Below are 26,851 nucleotides of genomic sequence, written 5' to 3' on the forward strand. Positions count from 1 at the left end.
CGCCCCCTGAAGGTTACGGACGGCGACCTTGGTGACCTCCGGCCGGGGCGCGGGAGGAGCGGGGCCTGGCCGCCTGTTGCGGGGCGGGTGCGGGTCCCGGGGCTGCGGCGGCGCCGCCCGTACCTGCGGAGGGCGGGGCGCGGCAGCGCCGGCACCCGAACAAAGGGGCCGCGCCCCGGGGCTGGCGGGGAAGGGGCCGCAGTGCTCATCCCCTGGCCGGGCTACGCCAGATCCCGCCCTGGGTCCTGCCCTGGCCGGGTGCCGGAGACCCTTGGGTGTGCGCTGCGGCGCTGGGGTGAGTAAGAGCAGGGTTTCTGTAACATGTAATTGCTGCTCGCTTTCGTGTGCTGCGCTTTTCTGTAGTTACCGGTAACTACAGCTTGTGGTTGCCTGCAACAAAAGGGAGAAGTACCAAGTGTGACTACTTAGTTCCCTAAATAAAAGAGCCTCTCGATGCTCACCTGTTTGGTTAGGTAAGCAACTTGGTGTTTGCTTTGCATTTCTTTTAAATAGAAGCTAATAGCTTCAGCTCCTTCCCCTTAATTGAGTCTTTAAAATGAACATGTAAAGTGGGCCATACATATCCCAGGAGTCACCTAGAGAGCAACTTCTGTGTATATGATCTGTGTGTTTGTTTTGTAGCATCACAGAACTGTCCTAGCAGAAAGACGGCCAAAATGTTAATTTTCAGACCCCTAATGTTTTGTTTTAAGCTTGCATTTCCAAACCTCATTGGAAAGAGAATTGCGTTCTGCTCTGCAAATCGTTACACTTCTACGAGTGGAAGCAATACGTACCTCTGCTGTTATTTTAGCGTCTGGCAAGGGGTTATGGAGAGATCTGCACATAAAGATATCAGTCATTCTTTGTCATTTCCACTGGAGGTTAAACTGAAAAGAGAGGAGCTCCTGGGAGAGGGGCTGCATGGACTGGGAGAAGAGGCTGGTATTCTCTTAGTTTTCAGGATAATTAATAGTGCTTGTAACTGGGTTCCTAATCATCTTCCTTTCAGCTGACTCATTTATTAGCATACACCTCAACATTTAAGTCCTGGGAAATTGTGAACATTCTTAATAGAATGAAGATACGTTATCTCTGATGTAGATTATATCCTGCAGTCTGTGCTTGTGAGACAGACATTTTTTTTTGTGGAAGCCTCCAAATGGTAGAAATTTTAGGAATTGCCAGTGCTAGTCATGTTTACCCTTTTTTCTTTTCTGTATAAATAGGAGAATATGATGCACTGTTGCACAAAAAGATCAAAAAAAGCCTTCAGTCCACTGCGTGAGAGGTCAACTGTGAGGTTAAATAAGCTGTGATGCTGAATAGTTAATGTACTCCTTTACTATTGTGAATTCCTTGATCTCAGTCTTCACTTTGTAGTGTTCTTCTGAATTTAGGGAAGGGAAAGATTATAAACATTTTAAGATGAAGTATTTTGAGTTACTTTGACAATGTTGCAATAATACTGTCTTTATTCTTTTAGACCTTAAGGAGAGGATCTTTAGCCATGGAAGTGAAAACTGAATTGTCTCCTAGCTGTGTGTTTGTTATCTCTGTCACCTGTGGCTGTGTACTCTTTGGATAAATAATCCATAGAAATAGTAGGGTACTGGGGAGGGAGGATGGGAGTGGAGAAGTGGGGCAGGGAGAGATGTGGCTGTGAGAATGAGACAGTACTGGGGGAAGGCAACCAAGGAGGAAGACAAGACTCCTAAATAAGTGCGGTTGGAGACCTTGCAGTGGTCCATGTGTCTTCTGTATTCAGACTGACTCCCACCTTCCATAAGAACAGTTGTGTTCTTAACCTCAGTTAAGTCACGCGCTGATGACCCTGTATTTACTTTTTCTAAGAGTCTGCCCTGAAACAGAGGTGTTCTGTCTCAGATGAGCTTTTACTCCTGTTAAATTTCAAGAGTATCTGACTTGAAAGAAAATAATTGCGGAGGCAAAGGATGTTACTGTCTTAGAAACTGATGTATGGCAGTCTCCAATATCAAAGGATAATGTAGTGTATTATTATGTAAAAAGTTGTTTAGGAGCTGCAGTTTAGCTAATTGACATCACCGTGATCTTTGCTGCAGTTTTACAACTGAAGAAGAAATAATTATATGAGAACAATCTTCTAACTTTGTGATTGGATTTCTTTGCTTTGCCACCCTAGCGAGTGCTGTAGGATATAGTGATCCGGGGAATCAGTGGCTGATGGCACGTGTTCTAGACAGGGAACTCCCTACCCCCTTGAGAGTGCTTACAGCCAACTTATGGTAAACTTCTGATGGCCCTAAGCTATTGAAATTACTTTGCTTCTAAATTAAAATCTATTTTATGTGAACAGTAGGCTAGTGACAGCATTCCTGTGAACATATTGTAGTCTGCCAACGTCACACATGCAGCTATGGATCAACTGTTTTTAGCCTCCTTTCTACCTGGTGAAGAATTCATGTGAGGAACCAAGCAAATAGTATAGTTGGTATTACTGTATGTCCACTAAAAGTTCTGCAAAATGCTTTAAATTTTATAAATTAGTAAGTAGGAAAGAAATGTTTTATGTTATTAGTCTGCTGCAGTACTTACAATCAGCTCTCAGGGTAGTTCTGAAATGTTACTGTTACGTCTTACTGCAGAATCTGAAATTGTTTGTAGTCCTGGTGGATATAAAGAAATTAGAGCCACTTTAACAAATGTGCCTTGCAGAAAGTCCAGGGGGTTATTAAATCCTGCTTTCCTACTCCTCCTGCTTTCTTGACTGTTGTCAATCAGAGTGAGCACCTAAAACCTTAAAAGGACTTACCTGTGGTTACAGCTGCTTGATGAATCTCTTTAGTAGGTGTGGATCCCACAGCCATCATGTTAGGCTTGTACTCTCGAGCCTTAAGAGCTCTTCACAGCAGAAAAAAAAGTCGGAAATCCCCACAGAAAAAACAGTGTTGGATTTAGGGGCAGGAACAAGTTGTAAAGAAACATATTGTAGACTAAGTAACACTGCCTTAGAATGACCTGATGAGAGAATTCATTGCGTTTGGCTGGCTTAGTATTTACTATTAGTGTTTTGTTTGCGATTAGGTTTGTCAAAATTCCCATCACCTGCGGGACAGTAGGTAACACTGAAGTGTCCAAGCTGTGCATAGATGGGGGAAAAATAAAGAAAAGTGCATTAAAGAGGTTTAGACAACACAGAGAGAAGATGTAATGAGAAAGACAGACAGTTACTACAGAGAATTCAAAGTAAGCTATGCTGTAATCATTACTTTAGTGGAATTGATGATACTTATTTTGTGATATTGGCCTCTTAGTTCAAGTAATTACAATGTACACTGAATTCCTACCAGTACAGTTCATTCAGTACATTGTATTTTTCTCTATAAAAGTAAGTTTACTACATCATTGGTGGGTGAGGTCACCACATGAAAGATATTTGAGTAGATGGACCCAAAGTCCCTACTCAAAGCAAGGCTGGTAGCAGCTGATCCTTAACCATCTCTCTCTGTTACCCATAGAGATCAAAGTAAGCAAAATTAGATACTGAATTCGAGTGGTTATTATGTGGAAGAGCTATTTTGGGATGACACCACTAAGTTCTTGCACACTTAAACACCTACATTAATTCCACCTATATAGTGTAGCATGCAAATAAACTTCATTCCAATCCTCAGGACACTTGTATTTTAAGAAATAACACTGCACGCTCTTAACAACTGATTTCTGCCAGGCAAATTTGTATTTAATATCTAAATTCAGAGTTAATTGCAGTGCTTCAGTTACTGGTCCAGTAGGGTCATGACTGGCTCAGTACACTGTGTTGCAGCTTAGAATTCTCTGACGTGTTATAAGTTTACATTTTGGAAGTTGTCACTTATTTGAAAATGAGTATGAAATTTGTTTTTCATTGATACAGTTCACCTAGTGAAGTCAGTAATGCAGCACAGATCTTTGTGAGTATGATTTGGTAAAGCATCTTTCCCCACTGCTCCAGATTGTGCTGACTGAGGCACGATGGGTTTGAGATTCCAGTTCACTCATATGCCCTGGAAGTAAAGTGTGCAAGAAAACAGAAGAAGTCAACCTAGAAAGAAGACACTACACTTGTGTCTCCTCTCTATATAGTCAGTCCAGTGTGCTCATTCAGAATTTAAGGAGCTGATACATTAAGCTAAGTATCAGAAACTACTCTCTGTTCAGCAAGTCACCATCTAAAAGGTTATAAAATGGTTAGTGTTGTAAGGAAGAAAATATAGCTACATGTAACTTTCATAATGTAACGCCCCTGTATTCTGCAGCATCTTGGAGTACTTCATCCAAAGACACTCACAAACTTAAGATGTAATCAATTCTAGTACTTGATTGTTTTTTCCTGTGTAATGAAGACCATGATAAGAATAATAAAGCAAAATGAAGATGCTGATGAAGAACAAGAAAGCTGCCCATCTGAATAATTAATTTGGTTTGCATCAGTAGTCATTTTGTTTTAGTGTATAGTGTAACATAAAGGGTGTTTTTAGAGAAAATAATTGAAGAAATACAGATGCATTTCATTCAGAAGTATTAAAGAGGATTAACTGAGTATTTGTTCCAGGTGCAGCATTTTTTCTGTGAAAAACTTGTCTCATGTGTGATTTTATAACAACAGTTAAACAGGAGCTGTTACTGCCATTTGGACTTAAGTTAATTCCAAATCTTAATCCAAGCTATCTCTCTGTCCTTTTTCTTAGGTCTTGTTTGGATAATAGCTTGGATTCCAAGTCATGATTTCAGCTTCTGCTGTGAGGGGAAAATACTCACTTTTGACCAGTGTAAATTGCATATCTTAAATGTCTCCGTGCTTTGTTAAGAAGTCCCACTGCGGGCATTGCCAACAGGTTTTTCCTGTGGTCAGAGTGTGGGAGGTTATAGTTTTTTAGACTGATGGTGTTCAAGAGGCCAGTAGCTGATCTACAAAATACTTTAGGAAAGCCTGTGTATATACACCCATGTAACTGTCTCCCTGTCAATCCTTACCTTTGGGCATGTAGTTATTAATTTACTGATGGGTTCACAGTTACAATTACACTTAAAAATAAAGGGTTTATAGTGCACTTGCTCACAAAAATGCTAGAATTTCTTAGCTTCTCTTTGCTCAACAACCAGAGTGAGATGCAAAATGTTTGGTTTTGGAATAATGTAGAAGCCTTAGAAGGTCCTGATTTTTGAGAAACTTCTTTACTATCCCTGTCTCTTTAATGTTTTCCGTTGGATCTTATTGGGAGAGTTGATCTTTTTAGGTAACTTGGTGTGGCACATGTTGAATTTTTGTAATAGAAGAGCATCTTCTTTTAAAGTTAAATGAAGGTTAAGCTGTATCTGTTGTATTTTCTGTCTTGCAGAGATTCAGCTTTATAGGTCTTGCAGTCAAAGCAGCTAGAGGAATGAAATAAGCGAGCACAAGTATTCTCTGCAAGAGGTATGAGTTAGAAGCGAGGCAATGTTTATAATATGCAGAAATTAAGTGAGTTTCTTCAGACTGGAATATTTTGAAGAGCACTGCAAAAGCAAATTGATTCTAACGATCCGAAGTGTGGCTTGGGAAATTTGGGCAAAACAGTCCGTTGTTTGAGGAGTGAAATTTTCTGTTTAATGTTGTAATCTTTCTAGTAGATTTTACTACAGTTTTAGGAGATGAGACTTCTTTTACAGATATAGGGGGAAATATGCTTCTGTGAGGAGAAACTGGAACAGAAACAATCTTGTAGCCACATTCTAGGATTTCTTTTAAGAAATACAATATGATAAAATACTGAAATGGCCATAACTAACCCAGTCAGAATGGTGTAGTTAGATGGCCTTTAAAATAAACTGGATTTTTTTCTGTGACCACTGCTGAAATGCCTTTAGCTTCTCTGTTGCCTGTCAGGACGTGGAAAGAGAGACACGCTGGGGAGATCCATCTAGTGAAGTGTAATAGTACACAGTCCCTAATGGTGCCTTTTCCAAGACTCTTTTCCTTTGGATTGGGATTACAAAGCTGATTTTTAGGTTGTTTATCTAAAGTTTTTGATTGCTGCTTCCTTGGATAGTCTGAAATGGATGTTACGCTTCCTTCTATGTTCCGAAATTGATCCATGATTTTAACATACAGTTCTGTATGAAGAACTTCTTTTAGATAGCCTATTCTGTTAAAACTTGAAACTTGCACACATTCTTGTAAGTCATTTAACAGTTCTTCAGTGTTCTGAATTACCACGTGCAGTGTAAGAGCTGGAAGTATTCAAACAGGAGCAAAAAGCGATTTTTAAAAGTTACTGCTTTACAACTTTCAACTTGAAAATATCTTCTGTGGTACTGCAAGAAAAGGATAATCAGTATTTTTAAGCAGGGAGAGTGCTTTGGCACTTAACGTGGAAATTGATAAATCAACCTGAATATTAATAATTTCATACTGAGCTAATGAACTGAATGCCATCTGTTTCTAGCCATTGCATGTTTTATGCCTATAGTGTGTGAAATAGCTGTGAAAGTCTACTATAAGTCATTCAATTGGCAAGCATATGTTGAACTAAAAGACAATTAATTGCTCAATTGGGTCTTTTAGGTCTATTAAATTAACTATCAATTTTTCAAATCGTAGCTCTAATAGTTTTGGAATAAACTGCATCTAAAAACGGGGAGGGATCAACTAACAGTGTTTCAACTTTATGATTGCTGTTTTGCTCTGCATCATCAGGTGTATAACCAATCACGTCCTTGAATCGCTTACTCAAAAGGTTAGTTACGAGTTTTTGTGAGTCATGATATAAAATCCTTGCTCCCTGAATAAAACAGAAAAAAATATTATCATTTTAGGAGGAGAAATTTGGTCTGCATAGAATATAAACAGGAGGAGATGTTACCAGAAGAAAATACAGTTATAAGAGTAGTGCTCTCACAATAATGCTACAAAAAAGTACTTATGCATTTCTAATTGGGTGGTAAAACAGATGACAAAGTCATAAAATGAATGAAGTAACTTACTTTGCCAGGTCAGATTTCACTAAAGACATTTGCTACAGCTCGATGATTCCTTAGAGCAATAAAAAGGAAATTTTTGAAATGCAAAAGTTAACTTTCCTGACTATAGAGCAGTGAAACTATTTGGGTGGAGTTCTGGTTTTAGCGAGTGTGGATCTTAGGTCATTCTTCCTGGCTGTAAAAATGAGCATGCAAATATTTGTTTTTTCTAGAAAACACACATCTGGCATTCTGAAATTCTAAAGGAAGGTTATAGGGGTTTTAACAATTAACAAGATAGTTTTGTTAGAGGAAAAGCTATATTTTTTCAAGTATGTCTTTTGGAAGCCACCTCCAGACTTTTCTCAAAGAATCTACTTCATCAAACCAAGTCAATATGCTTACTTTCAATCGTCCTTAAATTTCTGTGGTGTATACTGAAGTGTAAGTTTACAGGGGCAAAAAGGACACACTGATGTTGTTTGAGATTCCTTTTGAAGTATGATTGACAAAAACCCCTCTGAATTTATGATACTGAACATGCTCTGAACAATTTTTTGAATGCAGTGCTCTTGAACTGCTTCTCAAAGTGAACTGCTGAAGCTCATGCTGCGAGCTCTGGCATAGTTCCTTCAAGGGAACTCCATTCTTGTTGCTTTCCAGAGCAGCTGGAAGCTGCAGCTCTGTGCAAGTGTGAGTGAAGCCTGCCTTACCAGTCAGAAGTTAGCTTCCAGGTGTGCTTTCTTGTACTTGAAGCACAGCATGAAAATCACAGAATAGGCTGACTTGGAAGGGACCCACAAGGATCATTGAGTCCAGCCCTTAGCCCTGCACAGGACCATCCCCAAGACGTCACACCGTGTGTCTGAGAGCATTGTGCAAATGCCTCTTGAACTCTCTTATGCTTCATGCTGTGACCATTTCCCTGGGGAGCCTGTTCCAGTGCCCAGCCACTCTCTGGGTGGAGAACCTTTTTCTAATATCCAACCTAAACCTTCCCTGACACAGCTTCAGGCCATTCTCTCAGGTTCTGTCGCTGGTTACTACAGAGAAGAGATCAATGCCTGTCCCTCTGCCTCCCCTTTATGAGGAAGTTGCAGGTCTCCCCTCAATCTGCTGCAGGCTGAACAGACTGAGTGACCTCAACCACTGCTCATATGGCTTCCACTCAAGGCCCTTCACCATTTTTGTTTCCATCCTTTGGATGCTCTCTAACACCTTAATATCTTTCTTATATTGTGGCACCCAAAACTGCACACAGTATTCAAGGGGAGGCTGCACCATGCTAGCACATCTTAGGTGGCACTACCTTATATGTGTCCTTGAAGTGCTTCCCTGTGTTCTTTGTTGAATAGCTCTAGTGAAACCCCTGAGCTGTTGATTCAGCATTAGTAAAATTCATCCTTGGAGGCTATCCATTCAATCTTATATTTTGGGGGGGTTGGGGGGGAGAGAGAGGCTTTTACTTTTTCCACCGCAGGTTTTGCTCGTGGAGGGAAATCAGCAGCTATACAATAGTACCTGTTTGTCTGTCTTGCCTCTAAATCCATGCATGGATAGCTTTGGCAGGCTAGGGGCATGTAATTGTTCATTCTTCTATTGTGACTGCTATTGCTGTTAATTCTCTCCTGATGGTGTATAATCTCAAATCAATACAAAACTAATGCCTTCTTTTAATATGCTAGATTACAGATCTTCATGTTTATAAATATAAAGAGAAGACATGACTCTTCCACTTGATGTTACAGCAACACTTCAGCACTGTCAGCCTTAGAAAGTTAAGTTCCCTCAGTGATTAGAACAGACTAAGATAGGGTACCAGTCATGTAATGAACATGTGGAAGCAGAAACAGTATTCCAGACTCTTTTTAAAATGTGTATATTACCAAAATTATTTCACAGTGTAACTTCAGTCAGCTGAACTATGAGAACAATCTTATTGCTAGTGTGCTTGAGTTTGCTGCTTTTCCTCGATTTCCTGGAGCAATCGAGACAAACCATTGCAAGTATCTAGAACTCTTCACAATGCTTTGTAACAGCCATCACATAACTTGCAGAAAGTGAGGAGTCTTGAACCAGGGGCTAGATTATGGTTGACAAATCTTAGGACACCTGCATTGTTTTGCCACGGTGCTTACAGGCTGGAAGCGCTGTAGTTTTGCTTTCCCCGTGCTCAGCTGTGTGTTGTTCTGGGCTGTCTTTGGTGCCAGCAAGTTTGTTTCGGTAGCTAATCCGTCCAAAACCAATATAGATTAATTTTTGTCCAGAGCAACTTCGTAAGTGCTTTGCCACCTAGTGCTATTGGGAGAAAGGGTATGGGAAGATCAGTCAGACTGTGCCAGGTTCAGTTTATATCAGCCTTGGGCTCGAGTGTTGTGTGTTTTGTCAGTGTTTTATGTGGACAGTGATGTAGCTGCTTCATTTTCTTTTCAGCACGCTTCAAGGTTTGAAATCTTAAGACCTTGATTTTGTTCTAGACAGTTCCTGTTGTTTAGTTTGTTAGGGTTTTCACGTGCTGTTTGTTACATGTTGGTTTCCTGAAGGGAGTGCCTTCCTGGAAGTCATCTTGCAGGATGCCAAAGAGGCTTTTTGGTAACAAAATGCTGAAATGATAGCTTGAAACATATGGAATTCGTGTATATTCTCACTTGAGAAGCTGTTGCCTAGTTCATGGCCATGTCCAAAAGCTGGCACTAAGACCCTGTGGAGCCTTAGCAAATCTGTGAACTTCTTTGCTAGTGTTCCTGTGACTTCTAGTTGAAGAGATCTTGGTTCTTCTGATGATATCTTAAAAGTATAAAGCTGCAGGCACGCGGGAACCACTGTTCTTTATAGCAGCATGATGTACTTTACGGGATGAATGGGCCTCAGTTACTTGATGAAGAGTTCACTGGTTGACTTTTCCAATGTAAGTGCCTGGATATGGTTACAATTTGAAGTACCTGTCTCAAGGAGCTGGGAAACGTCGATCTTTTGCCTGAGATTTGCTGATGATGATGAAGTCAGTTTCCTACCCTTTGCTTTTGTTAGTATATCTGTAGTCAGTCACCTCAGTAAATTTGTTCTGTAGGTGTGGGGAACACAAGCACCTTATGTGGTGTGCCCTGGAAAGCTTTGGAAAGAAGGACTTGCTAAACCTTGAATGTGGTTTAACTGCTTGTGAAACTCACGGGAAGCAATAAATCCTAGTTACCAGTTAAACACGTTTATGTCAAAGGATTATTTTCAGGAGAGAGGGAAGTACTTATTGTGAAAGTTTCTGCCTTGTTCTGAGGTTAAAGTTCAGGAGGGCTGTTCCATTATCTAATGAGACTAGTCGTTTCTAACATAGGTTTGAATATTTGTGTTAGTTCTTCTCTTTTTCTAGGCTTTCACTTATAATTCATAGTGATTATTTAACTTGGAAATACTTGTTCTACCTTAATAAAATACTGATACTACTTCAAGCAGAGCTTGACAGATGTTGTGTGTTTAAACACCAGTCACACTTGAGCCATGGAATGACACTTATTACAATAATGCTGATCTAACTTAAAAAACTTCCTAACTCTCCAGTTCTTAGAACAGTTGGTATCATATATCTTATGTCCTCATGTATCCTATCAATTTCTGGGTCGTGGGCTGTTTCTGCTGTTCTGGTTTCAATATTGTAATTGGAAGCAGCTGTTGGGATGGTTAGACTCTGCTTGCCTGGAATCGCCTCCCTGCTTTTCCAGGAACACTTTTGTTGCAGAAATATCTGAGTCATTCCTGAAGTGTCTTCCAGATACTTGGCATCTAGCATGCTAGTGCTGTTTTCAAACAATACATTCTCAAGTGTAATTTTGCTGTTGTTAACCAAACTGAAACTACTAGACTTAATAAACAATGAAGTAACTAGTTAAATTTGTGATCTTTTCATGATAGATAGGATTATATTGCCTGATGGTCCTTGGGGACATCGATATGTTGTCACTTTTCAAAATTCTTGTTTTTGTGCTTTTTCTCAGAAAGCTGAACTTGTAATTTTTAGGTCATGTGAGGCAAGAGAGTTTTGAATCAATTTGGGGAATTAAGAAACTTTGGAGAATATTTAAATCACTTAGAAAATACTGTCAAATAATTACCATAAATTTTCACTTCACAATGTGATAAGTTGTAGCTAATGTTTCTGGAAGTGATAGATTATACTAAATTTGAAGTACAGAGTAGTACAGGCATTAATTTCTTCAATTAGAAAAAAAAAAAGAGGTTTTTGATTAGAAGATGAGTTTCCATTACTGAATTTTCTTTAATTGTTCAGTAATTGATAATTTTGCCTTTTGTGAAAGTATTTTGGTCAAAGCATACTGACTATAGTTCTTAATATTGTGCAGGCAGCTCACATATTTCAATTAAGTTACTCCTGTTCCTTCAAACATATCAAGTTTTAACTCCTGTTAAACAGAGCAGGTGCTGTGACATATCAGCCAGGGATTGTAAGTGATTTGTTATCCAAAACAGTCTTCAGAGAAGAAAGTTACTCATCATAAAAGTGAGTGGGTAATGAGGTTAATATGACAAACTTCCAAATTTTTATGTTATCTTAAAGGAAAGGAAACGAACTGGGATTCAGTTTTGATGTATTAGGTTTAGGTAGGCTATAAAATTAACAATAAAAAGTTGGGTTTTTTTGTACTCGAAGGGTACCACTCTCTCTGCTTATTAACCAGAATCTACTATACTTACTGTACCAAGCGTGATTAAACACAAAGCTGTGTATAACTCGTCCCCTCCAAACAAATGCCTGCAGCAAACCAAAGTCCTGCTGCTAAGGACAACTGCATATTCACAAAGCCTGCATTCAGCTTTATGTATAGTACTGCAGAAGATGCCAGCTGAATTTGTGCCTGTAATGATGTGACTTCGGTGTAATGCGTTTCTTTCCCTGGTCTGTTCTTGTTGACACTCCATTACAAGGCTCCAGGGAATCAGAACAGGCAGAATAGCTTCTTGACCTCTTTTGGTCTCGTTCTCTAAGAAAATGAGGCTGATCCTATGCTCTGTTCTTTGTTATTTTTCAGACCATTAGGCAGTGTTGGGTACATTTTGTCAGAGATTTAGGTGTCTTTGATACGATAGTTTCTGTAAATTTCTTGAAGTATGTACTGCTGGCTGAAGAGGGGGAAACCTACGCTGTGATTCACAGTGCTCCCTGTGAAGGAAAGGAAGTAATCTAAAACTTGTTGTGGCTTGTCTGTTGCCCTGTTTGGATGGTACACAGCTACTCTGTTGGCCACTTTTTTTCCTTCTTCTTACTGTATGAACCTTGGGATTATTGCACTGGGGAGGGATGTAGAGGACAAATGGCATGGATATGTAAGGAAGCAGGCTTTGATTGTTTTGGAGCAAGTTACTTTGTAAGAAAAAGCCAACTGAAAAATAGGACAGCTTAAGAGGAGTCCTCTCAATTTGATCAGATGAGCAAGATGAAAGAGAGGATGAAACCCATAAGGTTTTTTTCACCCTTAAGCATATTTTTGTTTCAGTTTATTGGACTGAAATAGTAGATGAGAGGACAAAATAAAGACTAATAAAAAGAGACCAAGGATTCCTGCTTTTTATTTTCTTCTTTCCTAACATGTATTTGCAAAGATACCTGCCCTGAAATATTGTCAATGACGATGAAAAGCTTTTTTTTGTGTTGGCACCTGGCTATCTTACTCTTGTGAATCTGGATAATCAATCTGTGGTCCAGGATGTGGAAGTTAGCACGGTGCTTATGTGTCCAAGTCCTGTCACAGAACCAGCGTCCAGCTCACTCCTCTGGTGCCTGGAGCTGAATGCTGGATGTTGGGTTTAAATCTCTGAGGGACTACAGGTAACACTGTGTTTTTTGCACAGAGGAGTTTTGATGTAAGATATAAAACTCAGGAGAACTTGATACTAATACAGGTAGAAGCCAGCAGCTTTCCAACTGCACTTAAAAGTTCCTAGATTACCTTACTCATGTAAAAATAACTTAGAACTTATTTAGTTACCTAATCTTCGGTCCTTTGATTAGATTTCTAGACTGTTGGACAAGATGCCATTGCTGATGCTAACATGAATTCCTACCTCTGCAGTCCTTAGTTAATCTAATTGCTCCCTAGCCTGGCTCTACAGAAGTTATCCTAGCTCCAGCTGGAAGCTTGCCATTAAGTGGAGCACAGAATCACGGGGATGGTTATCTGCAAGCAGGCAGTAAAGCAGCTGTAGGAGCTTTGAGAACTGCTTACTTCGGCAGAGCAGTCAGATCCATTTGTTTGTGTCCTTATCTGCTCAGGTATGTTGGAGAAGGGCAGTTTCCTAGGAGTTTATCTGCAGTGGAGGTGAGGACTGATCTGTGGCATGGTGGTTAGACAATGCTCTTGTCCTTCTCAGGGAAGGTGTTGCAGTACACTGTTGAGCCAGTTAAGCTTTCGCTTCTCTTCCAGCTTGTTGGACTACACAAAGAACTGTTTAAAAATAAATTTTAACATATGTCATCAGCTGTATTGCTGCTATGAGATTTACAGTGGGTGTGGTAAAAAGCTGACTTGCATAAATGGATGATACAGCTATTGACAACGCCCTGCTTGACTCTGTGTGTGAGTGTCTCTCTGCTGAAGGGTGATGTAGAATTTGACTGCAGGATAATCCTGTGTCTATCTTCTCACTCCCAAAAAATTTTGCCTTGTGAAGCTGAAAATAATAATAATTAAAAAAACCCACAGTACACGTACTAAGAAAGTATGTTTTCTTGAGCTTCATACAGCAGGGTTCTTGCCACAGTCTCTGTCAGTTTTATCATAATTATAAAGTAGGCCAATTCAGAAACTAGATAGGACCCAAATTAATACTCCTTATGAAAATAAGCCAGGCTACATAAATTATGGGTGGAAGGACTTTGTGTATGAAACTTCATCTCAGGTGCTTTACTGTTAAAATTGGAATCTGGGTGCCTCTTTGCTTTTCAAAAGCACATGAAACAGGTATGTGGTAGTAGCTTAAAATTTACCACTTTCAGGGTCTCTCTCTGGCACAGTGCTTGCTCTGAAGAAGTCTCCTTGGATTAAGTGTTGTTTGCACAGTATCATATTGCCTTGTACTTGCATTGTTTGTAACTTATTTCTCTCTTTCCACGCTGTCTACTGTCAGCAGGCCTGAGTTTTGCTAGCTTTGTATCTTCACTGGATTGTGAAGAACTCAGGAGCAAACTGGCCTCCCTGAGCTGCCTCCTACTACAGCATGGAGCAGGGTATTTACGACAAGCTTATCTTTAAGATTTGAAGTCTGTGGTAGCGTGAAGGTTTGCTATCTTCACTATTTTAATGGAATGCTGTTAACTGACAGTTATTGATGACTTGGAATACTGCTTTGACTGGTTGGGTCAGGTTCTTATAGTTTCAAGTTTCTTTGGCTTGATCTCTTATGCTTCTTTGAAAGGACTTTATCGATAAAGACTTCTGAAAAATGATTGACTGCTATAAAATCTTTCTGGTTAAAGAATTTTCAGGGAAAAGGAGCGCTGTCACTTCTTTACAAATAATAAAGTATCAAATTGGAAGTGGAAATGTGTTGGGTTCTTCACGTGTCAACTGTTGTAGAGTACAAAAAGCAGCGACTTCTGTTTGTCACACTGGGACATTACTCGTTGAATTGCAAATTAAAGTAGAATATCGATTTTCACACTGCTTAATCCACTTAAAGTCTGTAGGTTAATTTACAATAAATATTACAGTGAAACATTGCTATTGTATATTTGAATTTCTTCAGATTGTTTGCACAAACTCACCTGACAGAGGTCCTGCTGAATTCATTTAGACTTGTTCCAGTGTTGAAGTGCTTAGAGAAGAATAGTCTGTTTTGTTGCTCAGAGTAGGCCATATCCAGGTATTACTAGTGCTGCAGTTTCTCTGCTTCTGTGGGTATATATTGTAATCAAAGCTCCACAAACTGAGCTGTTGTCAGTTGGTAAAAGGAATTCAGATGAATTTTCTTTATATTACTTGTCTGAAATACGTACCAAGAAGTTTGACTTTCAGGATACGTTTTTCCTTTTAAGAGAAAAGTGGAAAGACAAAACAATGGAGTAGTTCAAAATGTAATGTAGCTTGAAAACATGCACATGGCTTGGAACTGTTTTCGTGTTCTTGTACTCCCTCTTGAGTGAAGAGGAAGCAATGGTTATTTTAAAGACAAAATGGAAATGTGTTTTTGTTCTCTTCCATCTCCTTTTTGAAAGAACTTGTAACATAATGCAAGTTGTATTTCTCTGCTATGGCTCTATAAATGAGTACACTAGCTTACTCATACTTACTTCACTCAGATAATCTTTCTGGGGAAAACAGTTTAAGCGACTTAGTTTTCAGTTGCGTTTTCAGAATTCTTTGACAGCACAATGGGTGTGCTGATGTGATCTGAAGAGTTTCTCATGCGGTTTGTGGGTTAACCTTGGAAGGCAGCTACGTACCACACAGCTGCTTTCTCGCTCCCCCTCTCCACCAGGGGATTTAAAAAAAAACCAAAACCCTGCTCACTTCTAGCCAAGCAATGCCAGCCAGTCCCTGAGCAATGGCACTCCTGACAAACTTCAAATGTCTCAGCTGTTCCAGCTGTGTTTCCTAGCGGTTTGCTCATCCCCAGCCTACTTGCTGGCACGGCAGCATGAGATACAGAAAAGGCCTTAATGCTCTGTATTTATTTATTTTTACTTCCAGGAAAGTATTGGCTGAATCTCTACTGAAGTTTTAGTCAGCAAACTTTTATACTTACCTGCCTCACTGCTAACAAAACCTTAGTGCATGGCCTCAACTAGGGATTTTGATAAAAGTTTGAAGAAGATTGTCATGCTTTGCATTCTGATTGTTTAAGCTGCACACAAGGGTAATTCATGATGCGGGAGAATGTAATTTTAGTGACATTACTTTTACCCATTGTGACCATTTGACAGTGAGGTAACAGTGCCTTGTTACTGCACTGTGTTATCTGATAGTTCTGGATGTACCTGAGCTGTGCCACCATATGAATGTGCTCTTTTTGAGCTCTGTAATTAACAAAATCTGAGTTACATTTTGTTCTTAATTACTTCCATAGATGTTTATTGTATTTATGTATGCAATGTAGATGCCATTGTGTCTTTTCAGAGCTTATTTTGACCTAAAATCTCTGGAGGAGAGTATATTCTGTCACTGTACAGGGACTTCCACATGTCTTAAGAACTGTGCAAGCAATCACAAATTTAACTATCGGGATAGGTAGGGAATGAAACAAAGGTGTGGGAAGATCTGCAGAAGAGATCTTCTCAAACTATAACATGCTTGATTTTTTTTTTTTCCCTAAGTTAATGGAATTGTTATGTCTTGTATTTCTGCAAGCATACATTAAACTGTGTGAGCTCATGGAGCCTTTTGATACTGGTGAGATGCAGAGATTTGTATTTAAGCAAACAGTCATGGGACTGAGACAATTATCCCATATATATCCCACTGAATAATTACATTTGTAGGCAAGTTGAATCTTTTTACTCTATGTAAACTAGATTATTCTTTTGGCTTCTGATGGACTTACTGAAACTGGGTATTTTTAGGTTTTAGGTTTGCTTGCTTTTCTCTGTAAAAGTACACTAGCTAATCCTTGCTGCTGTGTCTTAATGCTTGCTATTTAAGATGGAAATTCCTTCCAAAGTCTGTTTTCTTCCCCTGCAGCTGTCATACCACATTTGTAATATGGTGGTGAGCAGTGTTGGCTCACTGTGGTTTCCTTTTTCAATCCTTGTGTAGTAAACTAGCAAGTATTTTTGATACATACTGTGTCACTAAAAGAAAATGTCATGTTCTACGTACCAAGATATAAATCTTTTCCTTTAATTGCTCTTGGATGCTGTGAACCTGCTTGTGCTGTTTGCAAATGGTGAAAGATTTCTTCGCTTAAGTAGCAAAATAGATGAGCTCAGTATAATTTGTGGAACAACTTCCAGTGAAAAAGCAGATAGGTTTCACTGCAGACAGCAGAACTGAAGTTAAGTCATTAGATATGTTGGGATTTGAAACAAATCCACTTCAAACAGGTCATGTGGGAAAAGGAAAAGAAAACTAATGAAGCAATATTTCTCTTCTAGGTTTTTTTTCATTTGATACCTGTGAATTTTCTGCAATCCAAAGATGGCAGCAAATAAACCTAAAGGACAGAATTCCTTGGCTTTACACAAAGTCATCATGGTGGGAAGTGGTGGTGTGGGAAAATCTGCTTTAACACTACAATTCATGTATGATGAGGTAAGAATCTGCACTAGAAATTAGGAGATGCCTGCTACATAGTGTTGTTTAAGTTAGATTTGTCCAGTTTTTTTTCTGAAAGGGTCTAAATGTATATGATGTGGTATGAAAGTCATCAATCAAGTGGGGCAAAAACATGTTTTGAGATTAGTGATTTGCCCTCTAGAGATACCTGTGAAGGTAAAAATTGGCCTTTTTCAGACTTCTAAACAGTTTAGATGCTCTGTCATATAATTGGAATATGTTTGCATTGTTCACTAGACCTATTAGAACTTAGTTATTACAGCTGAAAGCTTCTTTACTTAGGTGAGTTGCATGATGCCTGAAACAACCAAACTTTTCCATGGCTTTTCATGCTGCTGTTGAAGAGAGGAAAGAAAATCAGTTTCTTGTTTCCTTTTTTTCCCAGTGAAAGTGGCTGAGGAAAGCAAAAACCTGAAAACCGTTTGGGCTGGGGAAAAGTCTGCTTTAAGTGACTTGTTTGAGTACTTCTCATGGCCTAAATGCAAATGCTTAGTTGTTAGTTACTGCACCCATTTAAGATGTTTGCTATGTCCTGGTGTTCAAACAGAAGCATTTGCCTTGTACAGGCATGATTTTATATCATTAAGGGTTTTGGTTTTTTTTCTAGTTCGTTGAAGACTATGAGCCCACCAAAGCAGATAGCTACAGGAAAAAAGTGGTTCTGGATGGGGAAGAGGTCCAAATTGATATATTGGACACAGCAGGGCAGGAGGACTATGCTGCAATTAGAGACAACTACTTCCGAAGTGGAGAAGGCTTCCTTTGCGTCTTCTCTATTACAGAGCTGGAATCCTTTGCAGCAACCGCAGACTTCAGGTAAGTTACAAGGCAAGATAATTGTTCTAATTACACTGCGATGATTGCAAGTGATTTTTTCTTTTTTTAATTGTTGTGTAATATCTTTTTGATAATCCACACTGGATGACAGCTCTTACTGTTGTCCCATAATGTTTTGAACAGATGCCTAGCCATGCCTTTGCTATCTGTACCACTTCAGGTATCTAAGCTGCTGTGTTTCTGAATACCACAAGGCTGTTGCCCCAGAGCAGATACTTCTGCCCTTTGTAAGTTGGTGTTGCTTGGCATTTGCGCTAGGAAGCAGTGTTATTTTTAAGGAGGCATGCAGCTATTCAAAGTAATGAATCTGAGAAAAAATTCACAGAGTTTGTAGGGTTGCCTGTCATTTGTGTACAGTACTGTGTACTTCCCAGAGTTGTCTCTTTTTAGTTCTTGCTTCGTACGTAGAAGACACGTGTTTCCCTTAGCCAGTGAAACAACACCTTGAACAAAAAAGCAGCTATAGCATGTGCAGCTGTTTTATACTAGAATACTTGTTATAAAGATGACGTGACCAGGATTTCAGTTGAAAACTCTACAGAATAACCATATCTGGTGATGCCTGTCTGCCAAGTCTTAGGCAATTTGAGGCGTGTGCATTGTATTCTGGGAGGCCGAAGTGCATGCTATCAACAACACAAGCCTTTCTACCTATAAAAGGTGGTTTTATGAACAACAGAGTATTGTGTTGGGGTGACAAGGTTTTGGAAGCAGAGGTGGCTTCTCTGAGAAGCTGCTCGGAGCTTTCACTATGTCCAGTGCCAGCCAGCTCCAAGGAGTATCTACTGCTGGCAAAGATTAAGATTTGGTTTCACTTTTCATTACCCTACTGATTTAATTGGCAATAAATTCAATTAACTTGGCCAGGTTGTGTCTGTTTTGCCTGTGACGGTAATCGATCAGTGATCTCTCCTGTCCTTAGCTCATGAGCATTTCATTGTATTTTCTTTGAAACTGTAGAAGCCTAAATGCTACAATGTAGCTCAGGAAAATTTTCTCATGTGTGTACAGTTAAAGTACCTTTGACATTGTTGAGTAGTCTGAGGGCGTGCTATTTAAGAGCCAGATATGAAAGAAAGTGACACGAAAAATTTGGATGGAATTTTGTTCTGCTGGAACGGCAGAGCTCCAGCAGAAGAGCTGTGTACTCCTTCAGTGTCTGCAGTGGGGTTCCTGTTACACTCTGAAATGCCAACGCAGGCCTGCCATGGCAGTTTGATAAAATCTGGCATTGCTTTGAGTGGAATTTGGCTCTTACGTTTTGGCTTTTTTTTTGCTTTGCATTCTGGATTTCAAGCTGGCCCATATCATTTGTTGAGGAGATGTCAGTCTCCAGGGGGGTCGCAAAGGAGCATGTTGTCATCTGGATTGCTGTTAGATTAACTCTTTGCATAATTAAATTGCTTGGCATCTGTGGTGGTTTGACCTGGCATTTATGCCAGGTGCCCACCAAGGGTTTTCTATCACTCCCCTCCTCAGCTGGACGGGGGAGATAAAATACAATGAAAGGCTTTTGAATTAAGGATGAGGAGAGATCACTCATCAGTTACTGTCACAGACAAAGCAGACACAGCTTGGGGAACTTCACTGCATTTATTACCGTTCAAAATCAGAGCAGGATAATGAGAAGTAAAACCAGCCTTAAAAACCCCTTCCCCCCATCCCTTTCTCGTTCCCAGGGTCTACCCCCTCATCCCCAGTTTTGGGGGGACTGCCACTGCTTACTGGCTTGGCCCTGTCTGTTGGTGTGCCTGTCCTAGAGCCAGCTGGCATTGGCTCTGTTGGACACCCGGGAAGCTTCCAGCAGCTTCTCAGAGAAGCCACCCTTGTAGTCCCCTGGCTACCAAAACCTTATCACTCAAACCCCATATAGGATCACCTAGATAATTAGTGTTGAAAGCTACTAGTTTTTACCAGTAATCTGATCTACACAGATACTGTAGTGATGCACTGAGTTTTCTACTGGCCACCTTCCTAATCCACTGACTTTTCAAACTCCTTGTGGATAACTGCAGACCATGTTAAAGTATTTGCACTGGTATTTGTGGGCAAGAGGAGAAATGTTGCTTTTTAGTTATACCTCAGACATAAATGTAGTGTTACAAGCTGCCTCCAATGCATAGCTGTTGGTTAAAAAAAAAAAAGGGGGGGGGGCAATTTCTCAGCCCTATGAGTAGACTTCTCCCACAAGACTACATGCTATTCAGAGCTTTTTGTAACAGCAGGAGGATCCTGCCATATACCAAATGAAATCCCTTTAGAATATCAATTACCTAATTGTCTGCAGCTTCTCTCCCTTCAACTTTAAATTTTGTTTCACCTTAGCCAGCAAAAGGAATTTTTTTCTCCATGCTTTTTGTCAATCTTTCAGAAATCGCTCCATGATCAGTGGCTACATTTCACTCCTAACTTTATGCCTTTTCTTAGACAGAATACAGAATATCCCTCTGAGAAAACTGTTCTTCCTGAGAGTTCTAATGCATTTCCAATTAGAAGAAAACTTTCATTATCTTTAAAGTGTTGAAGATTTATGTACCAAATGATTTGTAGTATTGAGATTTACAACTTTAAACCTTCCATCCTAGCGGTTAAAACAGTAGAAGCATCTGCTCTTAAAAACATGATGCATATACAACTTGTATCTGTACACTGGCTTATAACTGAATTAAGAGCTCTGCAGAGACTGAATATAATTGACTCGAGAAAGATTCCTGAAAGGAAAAGATTTTCTCTTAATATGCTGTAGACCGTTTTATCAGCTTTAAAAATGGTGCATGCATTTTGTTAGGAAAAAATCAGCAGTAAAACTGAAGCTTGGATAGCTTAAAAATGGCAATCAAAAGTAGTAATGTAAAGACAATGGTAAATGCTCTCAAATTTAACACTGTTAAAGGGAACGAATTATTAATATAAATTCTCGCCTAAACTAATTCTGTTCTATTTTTTTCATTTCTTACTGACTCACCTCCTTTCTTCCTGGAGGACTAGTTGTCTGTCCCTGTCTTCATTCTGCATAATGTCATAATGAGGTTTAAGACTTTCCTGTTACATAAGCTTCATAAGAGGAATACGTGGCTTTTCACTGTAAGATGGAAAAGTATTTAGTCTGAGTTCTTCTTTTTGTGTTCTAAGAATAGTACTCCATGCAAAGCTTAATTTTCTTTTCCTTTTCTTTTTTTCTCCAGGGAACAAATCTTAAGAGTAAAAGAAGATGAGAATGTTCCTTTTTTGCTAGTTGGTAATAAATCAGATTTGGAAGATAAAAGGCAAGTTTCTGTAGAGGAAGCAAAAAACAGAGCTGATCAGTGGAATGTTAATTATGTGGAAACATCTGCAAAAACACGAGCTAATGTTGACAAGGTAATAACTGGCCTCTTAAAACAAAGGATCTATCCATCAGTTTTTACATTATCCCTCTTTTCCATGGGTTTCTCTATATGTTCATTATTTTAGCAATTATTTTTGTGAAATTTTATTCAAATACTTTCCTCCCTTAGCTTGCAGGGAGCGCATGACTAGGTGACTTCATGTAGAATAGTGAAAATGTTAGGTGTAAGAAGTTTAACCCATCCTAAACTGCAAGGAGTCATTATACATTTATGATACAAGATCTTATTTCATTAAAATTTTCTTAGGTCAGCTGTTTTGGCCTAGACTTCTTACTGCATTTTCTGCAACTAGAACACAGTCTGCTTTTGAACAGTGAGAAGTACTGTCTGATCCTCAGAATAAAACACCCTGTAAAAGCAGGTAAGGGAGGGATTTGAGGCCTCCCTACCTCTTTTAACCATCTGCCTATTTATATGTTGCTTCAGTGAAGAATGGATGAACCCAAAAAGCTTTGAAAAGCATAGAAGTGCCTCATGAGTTTTCAGGGATTAAACCTGGTCCAGAAGGTCATGAAATAAGAGAGAATATTTATCTCCAAGAAATGAAAATACTGATTAGTTGTAAGTATTTCACTATAACTGTAAAAGACAGGAGTTCTCGGAATTCAGAATAACTCTCAGCCTTGTAAACTGTAAGAGTGTGGCAAAAGAAGTAGTTTAGTGCAACGGGCCAACCTTCCTTTCAGAGCTGTTGACAAACTTGACCACACGTTGAATCACAGTATGGTTCGGGTTGGAAGGCACCTTTAAAGATCTCTAGTTCCAACCCCCCTGCCGTGGCCAGGGGTGCAGCCCACTAGATCAGGTTGTTCAAGGCCCCATCCAACCAGATCTTGAACACTTCCAGGGATGGGGTATCCTCAACTTCTCTGGGCAGCCTGCTCCAGTGCCTCACCACCTCCACAATAAAGATTTTTCCTAATTTATTATTTAAATCTGTTCCCTTTCAGTTCAAAACTGTCCCCCTAAGGGTCTTATCACAAGCTGCCCCTGTAAAAAGTTGCTCTCCCTCTTTTTTTATAAGCCTCTTTAAGAACTGAAAGGCTGCAGTGAGGTTTCCCTGGAGCCTTCTCTTCTCCAGGATGAACCACCCCAGTTTTCTTAGCTTGTCTTCATAGGAGAATTGCTCCAGTCCTCACATCATCTTTGTGGCCTCCTCTGGACTTGCTCCAACAGGTCTGCATCCTTCTTGTGCTGGGGGCCCCAGAGCTGGACCAAGCGCTGCAGGTGGAGTGTCACCAGGGCAGAGTAGAGGGGGACAATCACCTCCCTGGATCTGCTGGCCAGTCCCCTTTTGGTGCAGCCCAGGGTACCTTGACCTTCTGGGCTGCAAGCACACACTGTGGCTCACGTCCAGCTCTTCATCCACAGGAACCCCCAGGTCCTTCCCCACGGGGCTGCTCTCAGTGAGTTCTTCTGTTAGTCTGGACTCATGTCTGGGACTGCCCCAACCCAGGTGCAGCACCTCACCCTTTGTGACAAATTTCCTAACGTGAATCCTTATGAATGAGCTGTCAACTGAGCGTGAGGGCTGTAAATGTGAGTTCTCTTTTGTAATAATTTAAACTCAGCTGTTGTCTCCTGCCAGTTATCTGCCTGAAGAAACTGAGTGTTCAGTACTACAATAAGAACTGTGTGCTGTTCTGTAGAGTAAGCTAAGTCAATTAAATACAGCAGAACTCATTTTCATTGATGAATACAGCTCTGATTTTTTTTATTTTTTCTTGTAAAAGCTCAGATGATTCCCTACAATCAGATTATAAAGATAAATTATTATTTGCTGCAGCCTCCTGTGAGTCCAGTAAAAATCTGCTTTTCAAAATAGTAGTTTTAAGCAGTCCAATCATAAAGCCTTTAACTGTCAATAGGATTTCTCTTAAAAAAGTCAAGAGGTGTATCTCCAACATTGTCACATTCATTTCCTACTAAACCATTTGATGGAGAAAAACTTCATGTGTTCTTTGAGGTTGTAATATGGTAGCTGAGGTTACCTGATGTAAGAAATTGTTTATGGAGTCATATGATTGATAATTTTCATTTAAGGGAAGTGCTATTTTTTTTTTCCCCTAATTGCTTTGTGTTTAGGTTTGCACCATGGAACATACCGTGAAATGCTCAGTGTATGTCACTGCTGCATTAATCTGTTTCTGGGGTTGGATGTTCACTTTCTCAGCCTTTGCACTTCATTACTGAAAATACTCAAAATGTAACTTGATTTCCTCGAGTCTCCTCAGTAAGATGTACATACAACATTTGAAAATCTTGGCTGGTGATGAGACCCTTGTTTCAATCCTTGTTTAAAGCTGTCTGACAGGATTCCTAAGCGAATGTCAGAAGACAGGGGAACATTATGCTGCCAAGAAAGAAGCAGGATTGCACCGTATCAACTCGGCCTTCAGAGCCAGTGAAAGATTTGTTGGATTAATATTTGTTTGCTCAAACTGGTTGCATATAATTGATTCATATTCACTTCTGTTGTTTAGAATACAGGGATAAATTAACTCATGTCTGTGAATGTTTTTGAATTTATATTCTTATATCTTTTTTAGGTGTTTTTTGATTTAATGAGAGAAATTAGAGCCAGAAAAATGGAAGACAGCAAAGAAAAGAATGGGAAGAAGAAAAGAAAAAGCCTAGCTAAGAGGATCAGAGAAAGATGTTGCATTTTATAATCAGAGCCTGGATTCCTTTCCTACCCTGACCATACTAATAAAAACCATAATTTATAAGCATGCCATTGAAGGCTGAAGTGACTGAAATTACCCTAATGTGTTGGAAAATGTAATGTACCACTAAAAGCATGAATTGGAGCTGCACTGAAAGTCAAATTCACTGAAAACAAATTATGTGGCTTCAAGAGAAGCAAAGTTCAGTCCATTTCATAATTGCCTACCTTCTCACATTTCTTCTGAATGTAGTATTTCATAGGCAGTCTTTTCTTTAATAGTGAACAGAGGGGCGAAGTATTACTTTGTGGGTTCTTATAAAGCATAATTTTTTATCACTGGTAATTGTCAATTCATCTTGTCTTTTGTTGCCTTGAAAATTACAATTGTGAACATGGTACCTACCAAAGCAGCATGCAGCTGTTTTGCCATGGAGTTATGCAAATTAGAAAAGAATAATGTATCTGCGAACAGTTACGTTGAGGAGAACTGCGTTTCCTGATTAGTTTAGAAGAGCGATATAAACTTTTACATTGAAATATTTGAATATGCCTTAATTTTAAAACCCAAACATAGCAGGTTGCTTAAATCAAGGGTGTATTTTCAACTCTGTTGCATGGAGAACTGTCCCTGCACATCAGCGCGAGGCTGCCCTCTCTGAGGAGCGCAGTTACATGAATGATTTTGCTAACTAGCTGTCTGCTAGCAGTGTCTGTTCTTTAAATGTGTGCCATACTCTGGTATTGTGAATAATACAGAGCATATTCTGTCATCCATAATTTGGTAACAGTATGGTATCTTAACTTAAAAGGTCAGAATACGTGTAAGACTGAAGTCGTAAGCCTATGGCACATCTAAGCCTGGAATGGTCGTTTAAAATTTAATGTGCTGGTACCTTGAAACTTCCCTTTTGCGCATAGATTTTTGTCTAGATGTTCCTTGGGTTTTAACTCCCTGGAATTGGGTGGAGTGGGGCTAATCTAGTAGCGCTAATGTGTTTTAAGATGTTGTCTGGCAAAATTCTGGTTAATTTCTTTTGTGTTCCTAATACTCAGCTATGGGAACACGGTGTGTTACGCTGAAGCTCTTTGCAGGTTTTGTACTGTTTAATCTATGTTGATTTTCAAATGGGGAACAGTGTAGCTACTTTTTTCTAGTTCACGTTGATATCAAACAATCAAACATGCTTTGCAATACAGAAACATTTAACACGCGCATCCAAAATCCCCAAACAAAACATACTGCCTCAGTTGCTTCGGAACAGCGAGAATACTAGCACACGGTTAGTATGCCACATCCTGACTAAAAAAAAATACCAGAATGTTTGAGGGTTTTGGACTCCTCTGTGGTGAGACGGGCTAGATCAATTCCACAAACTGTTATACTTTTTATACATGTGTAAGCCTATAACTGACAGTTTAAAATGTGCTCAAGCAAACTAGGTAACAAATATTTAACTTTCATGCTAACAGACGTTTTAGGGACTCAAGTCTTAGAAGTTATATTTGTCATGTTAAATATTTATCAATAGGAATTTTGTATGTGCATTTAGTAGACTGCCAAGTGCAGAACTAAAGTTACTCATGTAACTGGCAAATAAAGCCAGTCTTCATCTTACTGTGTACTCATTTGGGTCTATTTAGCCAGGGAGTCTAACCACTAACATTGTGACTTTGCTTTGGAACCTGTATACTGGGAACTGAGGTGTTATGAAGCCACAGGACACATGAAAGCTGTCTTGGCTGATGCCTTATCCTGTCCTTTTATTTGCTATTTGAGCCATTGAAAGATGAATAAACTTCCATTTTTCTAAAATACTTGTGCACTGTCAATTAATAACTGTTATTTGTAAATATTGCTATAGCTGATGCTGGTTGTCAAGCAGTTAAACCTAAATATTCCAGAAGACTGGTTTGTGTGCGTGAACAAAATTGTACATTAAATCTAATTAGAATGATAAAAAGCCACTTCATAATAGTGAGATGATGTTGGTGCTACCTTTTATCCAGAGCTAATTACTTAGTTGTTATAAAAAAGAATATCAGAAAAGGGGCAAACAAACTGAGGTAACCTTGTTCCAGAATTACTTTTCCATAAAAATGGAAAGTGAGATTTAGAAACAAAAATTAAGTGGAAAAAAAACCAACCAACCAACACCAGACTACCACCAACCTAGGTAAGTTTTATTAAAATAAAAATGTATTCTAAGCCATTTCCTTTTGACACAACGAAGGAGAAACCTAAGTGTTCTTCTCAACCTGCAGGGAACAGTGTTTGCACTGTGAATTATAGGATTTGGGTATATGTTGAGAGAGTCACCCAAACTTAGTGTTGTATTTGCATCATAGAGGAGTGTTTGGTATAGCCTGCTTGTGTATCTGAAACTCAGGTCTAGCTGCTCAGAGAGCTCTGTGCCTGAGGGCATGTTTCATCCCCTGTTTCTCCAAGGAGTTGAAGATACTTTCTTCACTGGCAGGATCAAAGCCTTTCATAGTAGTTCCCTCCCAGTTTGCCTAATGCTGGCAGTGCTGTTGCTCCCTTTTGCAAACTGACTGGCTTGGTAAAACTGCAGACCAGAGAGCTGCCTTAATGTGTATTAAGCTCTACAGTTCAGTTTTCTCTTTCGTATGAATAGGAAACATTAAACTTTTATGCTAGCTCTGTTTTTTTCTGTAGCTTTTCATAGCTTTAGGAACTCGATTAACTTTTGAAAATG

At 39.4% G+C, this 26,851-nt stretch overlaps 1 protein-coding gene and 1 long non-coding RNA gene across 3 annotated transcripts in view; one reads left to right on the plus strand and one right to left on the minus strand.

The window, feature by feature from the left end:
• The window catches only part of RALA (RAS like proto-oncogene A), a 26,654-nt gene extending 702 nt beyond the window's left edge, over window positions 1–25,952 (plus strand). The window contains exons 1-5 of one of the 2 annotated variants that reach the window (XM_027904989.1): window positions 15,957–16,200; window positions 17,065–17,219; window positions 17,851–18,059; window positions 21,266–21,440; window positions 24,019–25,952. In XM_027904989.1, the coding sequence (XP_027760790.1) occupies window positions 17,106–17,219; window positions 17,851–18,059; window positions 21,266–21,440; window positions 24,019–24,141 (621 nt within the window). In that variant the 5' untranslated portion in view covers window positions 15,957–16,200; window positions 17,065–17,105 and the 3' untranslated portion in view covers window positions 24,142–25,952. Of the gene's footprint in view, window positions 1–15,956; window positions 16,201–17,062; window positions 17,220–17,850; window positions 18,060–21,265; window positions 21,441–24,018 lie in introns of those variants that run through there. The other variant, XM_027904988.1, reaches the window with a different exon arrangement.
• Window positions 8,507–15,869, minus strand: LOC114068675. The gene is made up of 3 exons (XR_003573643.1): window positions 15,718–15,869; window positions 14,738–14,864; window positions 8,507–8,606 (listed from the first exon to the last, which is right to left on the minus strand). It is a non-coding gene; the product is annotated as an uncharacterized LOC114068675 (long non-coding RNA).
• Window positions 25,953–26,851: the final 899 nt, after the last annotated feature.

This window comes from Empidonax traillii, unplaced genomic scaffold, assembly GCF_003031625.1.
Source record: "Empidonax traillii isolate 1590-97213 ecotype Southwest subspecies unplaced genomic scaffold, ASM303162v1 scaffold1108:size182476, whole genome shotgun sequence".
Lineage (NCBI taxonomy): Eukaryota > Metazoa > Chordata > Aves > Passeriformes > Tyrannidae > Empidonax > Empidonax traillii.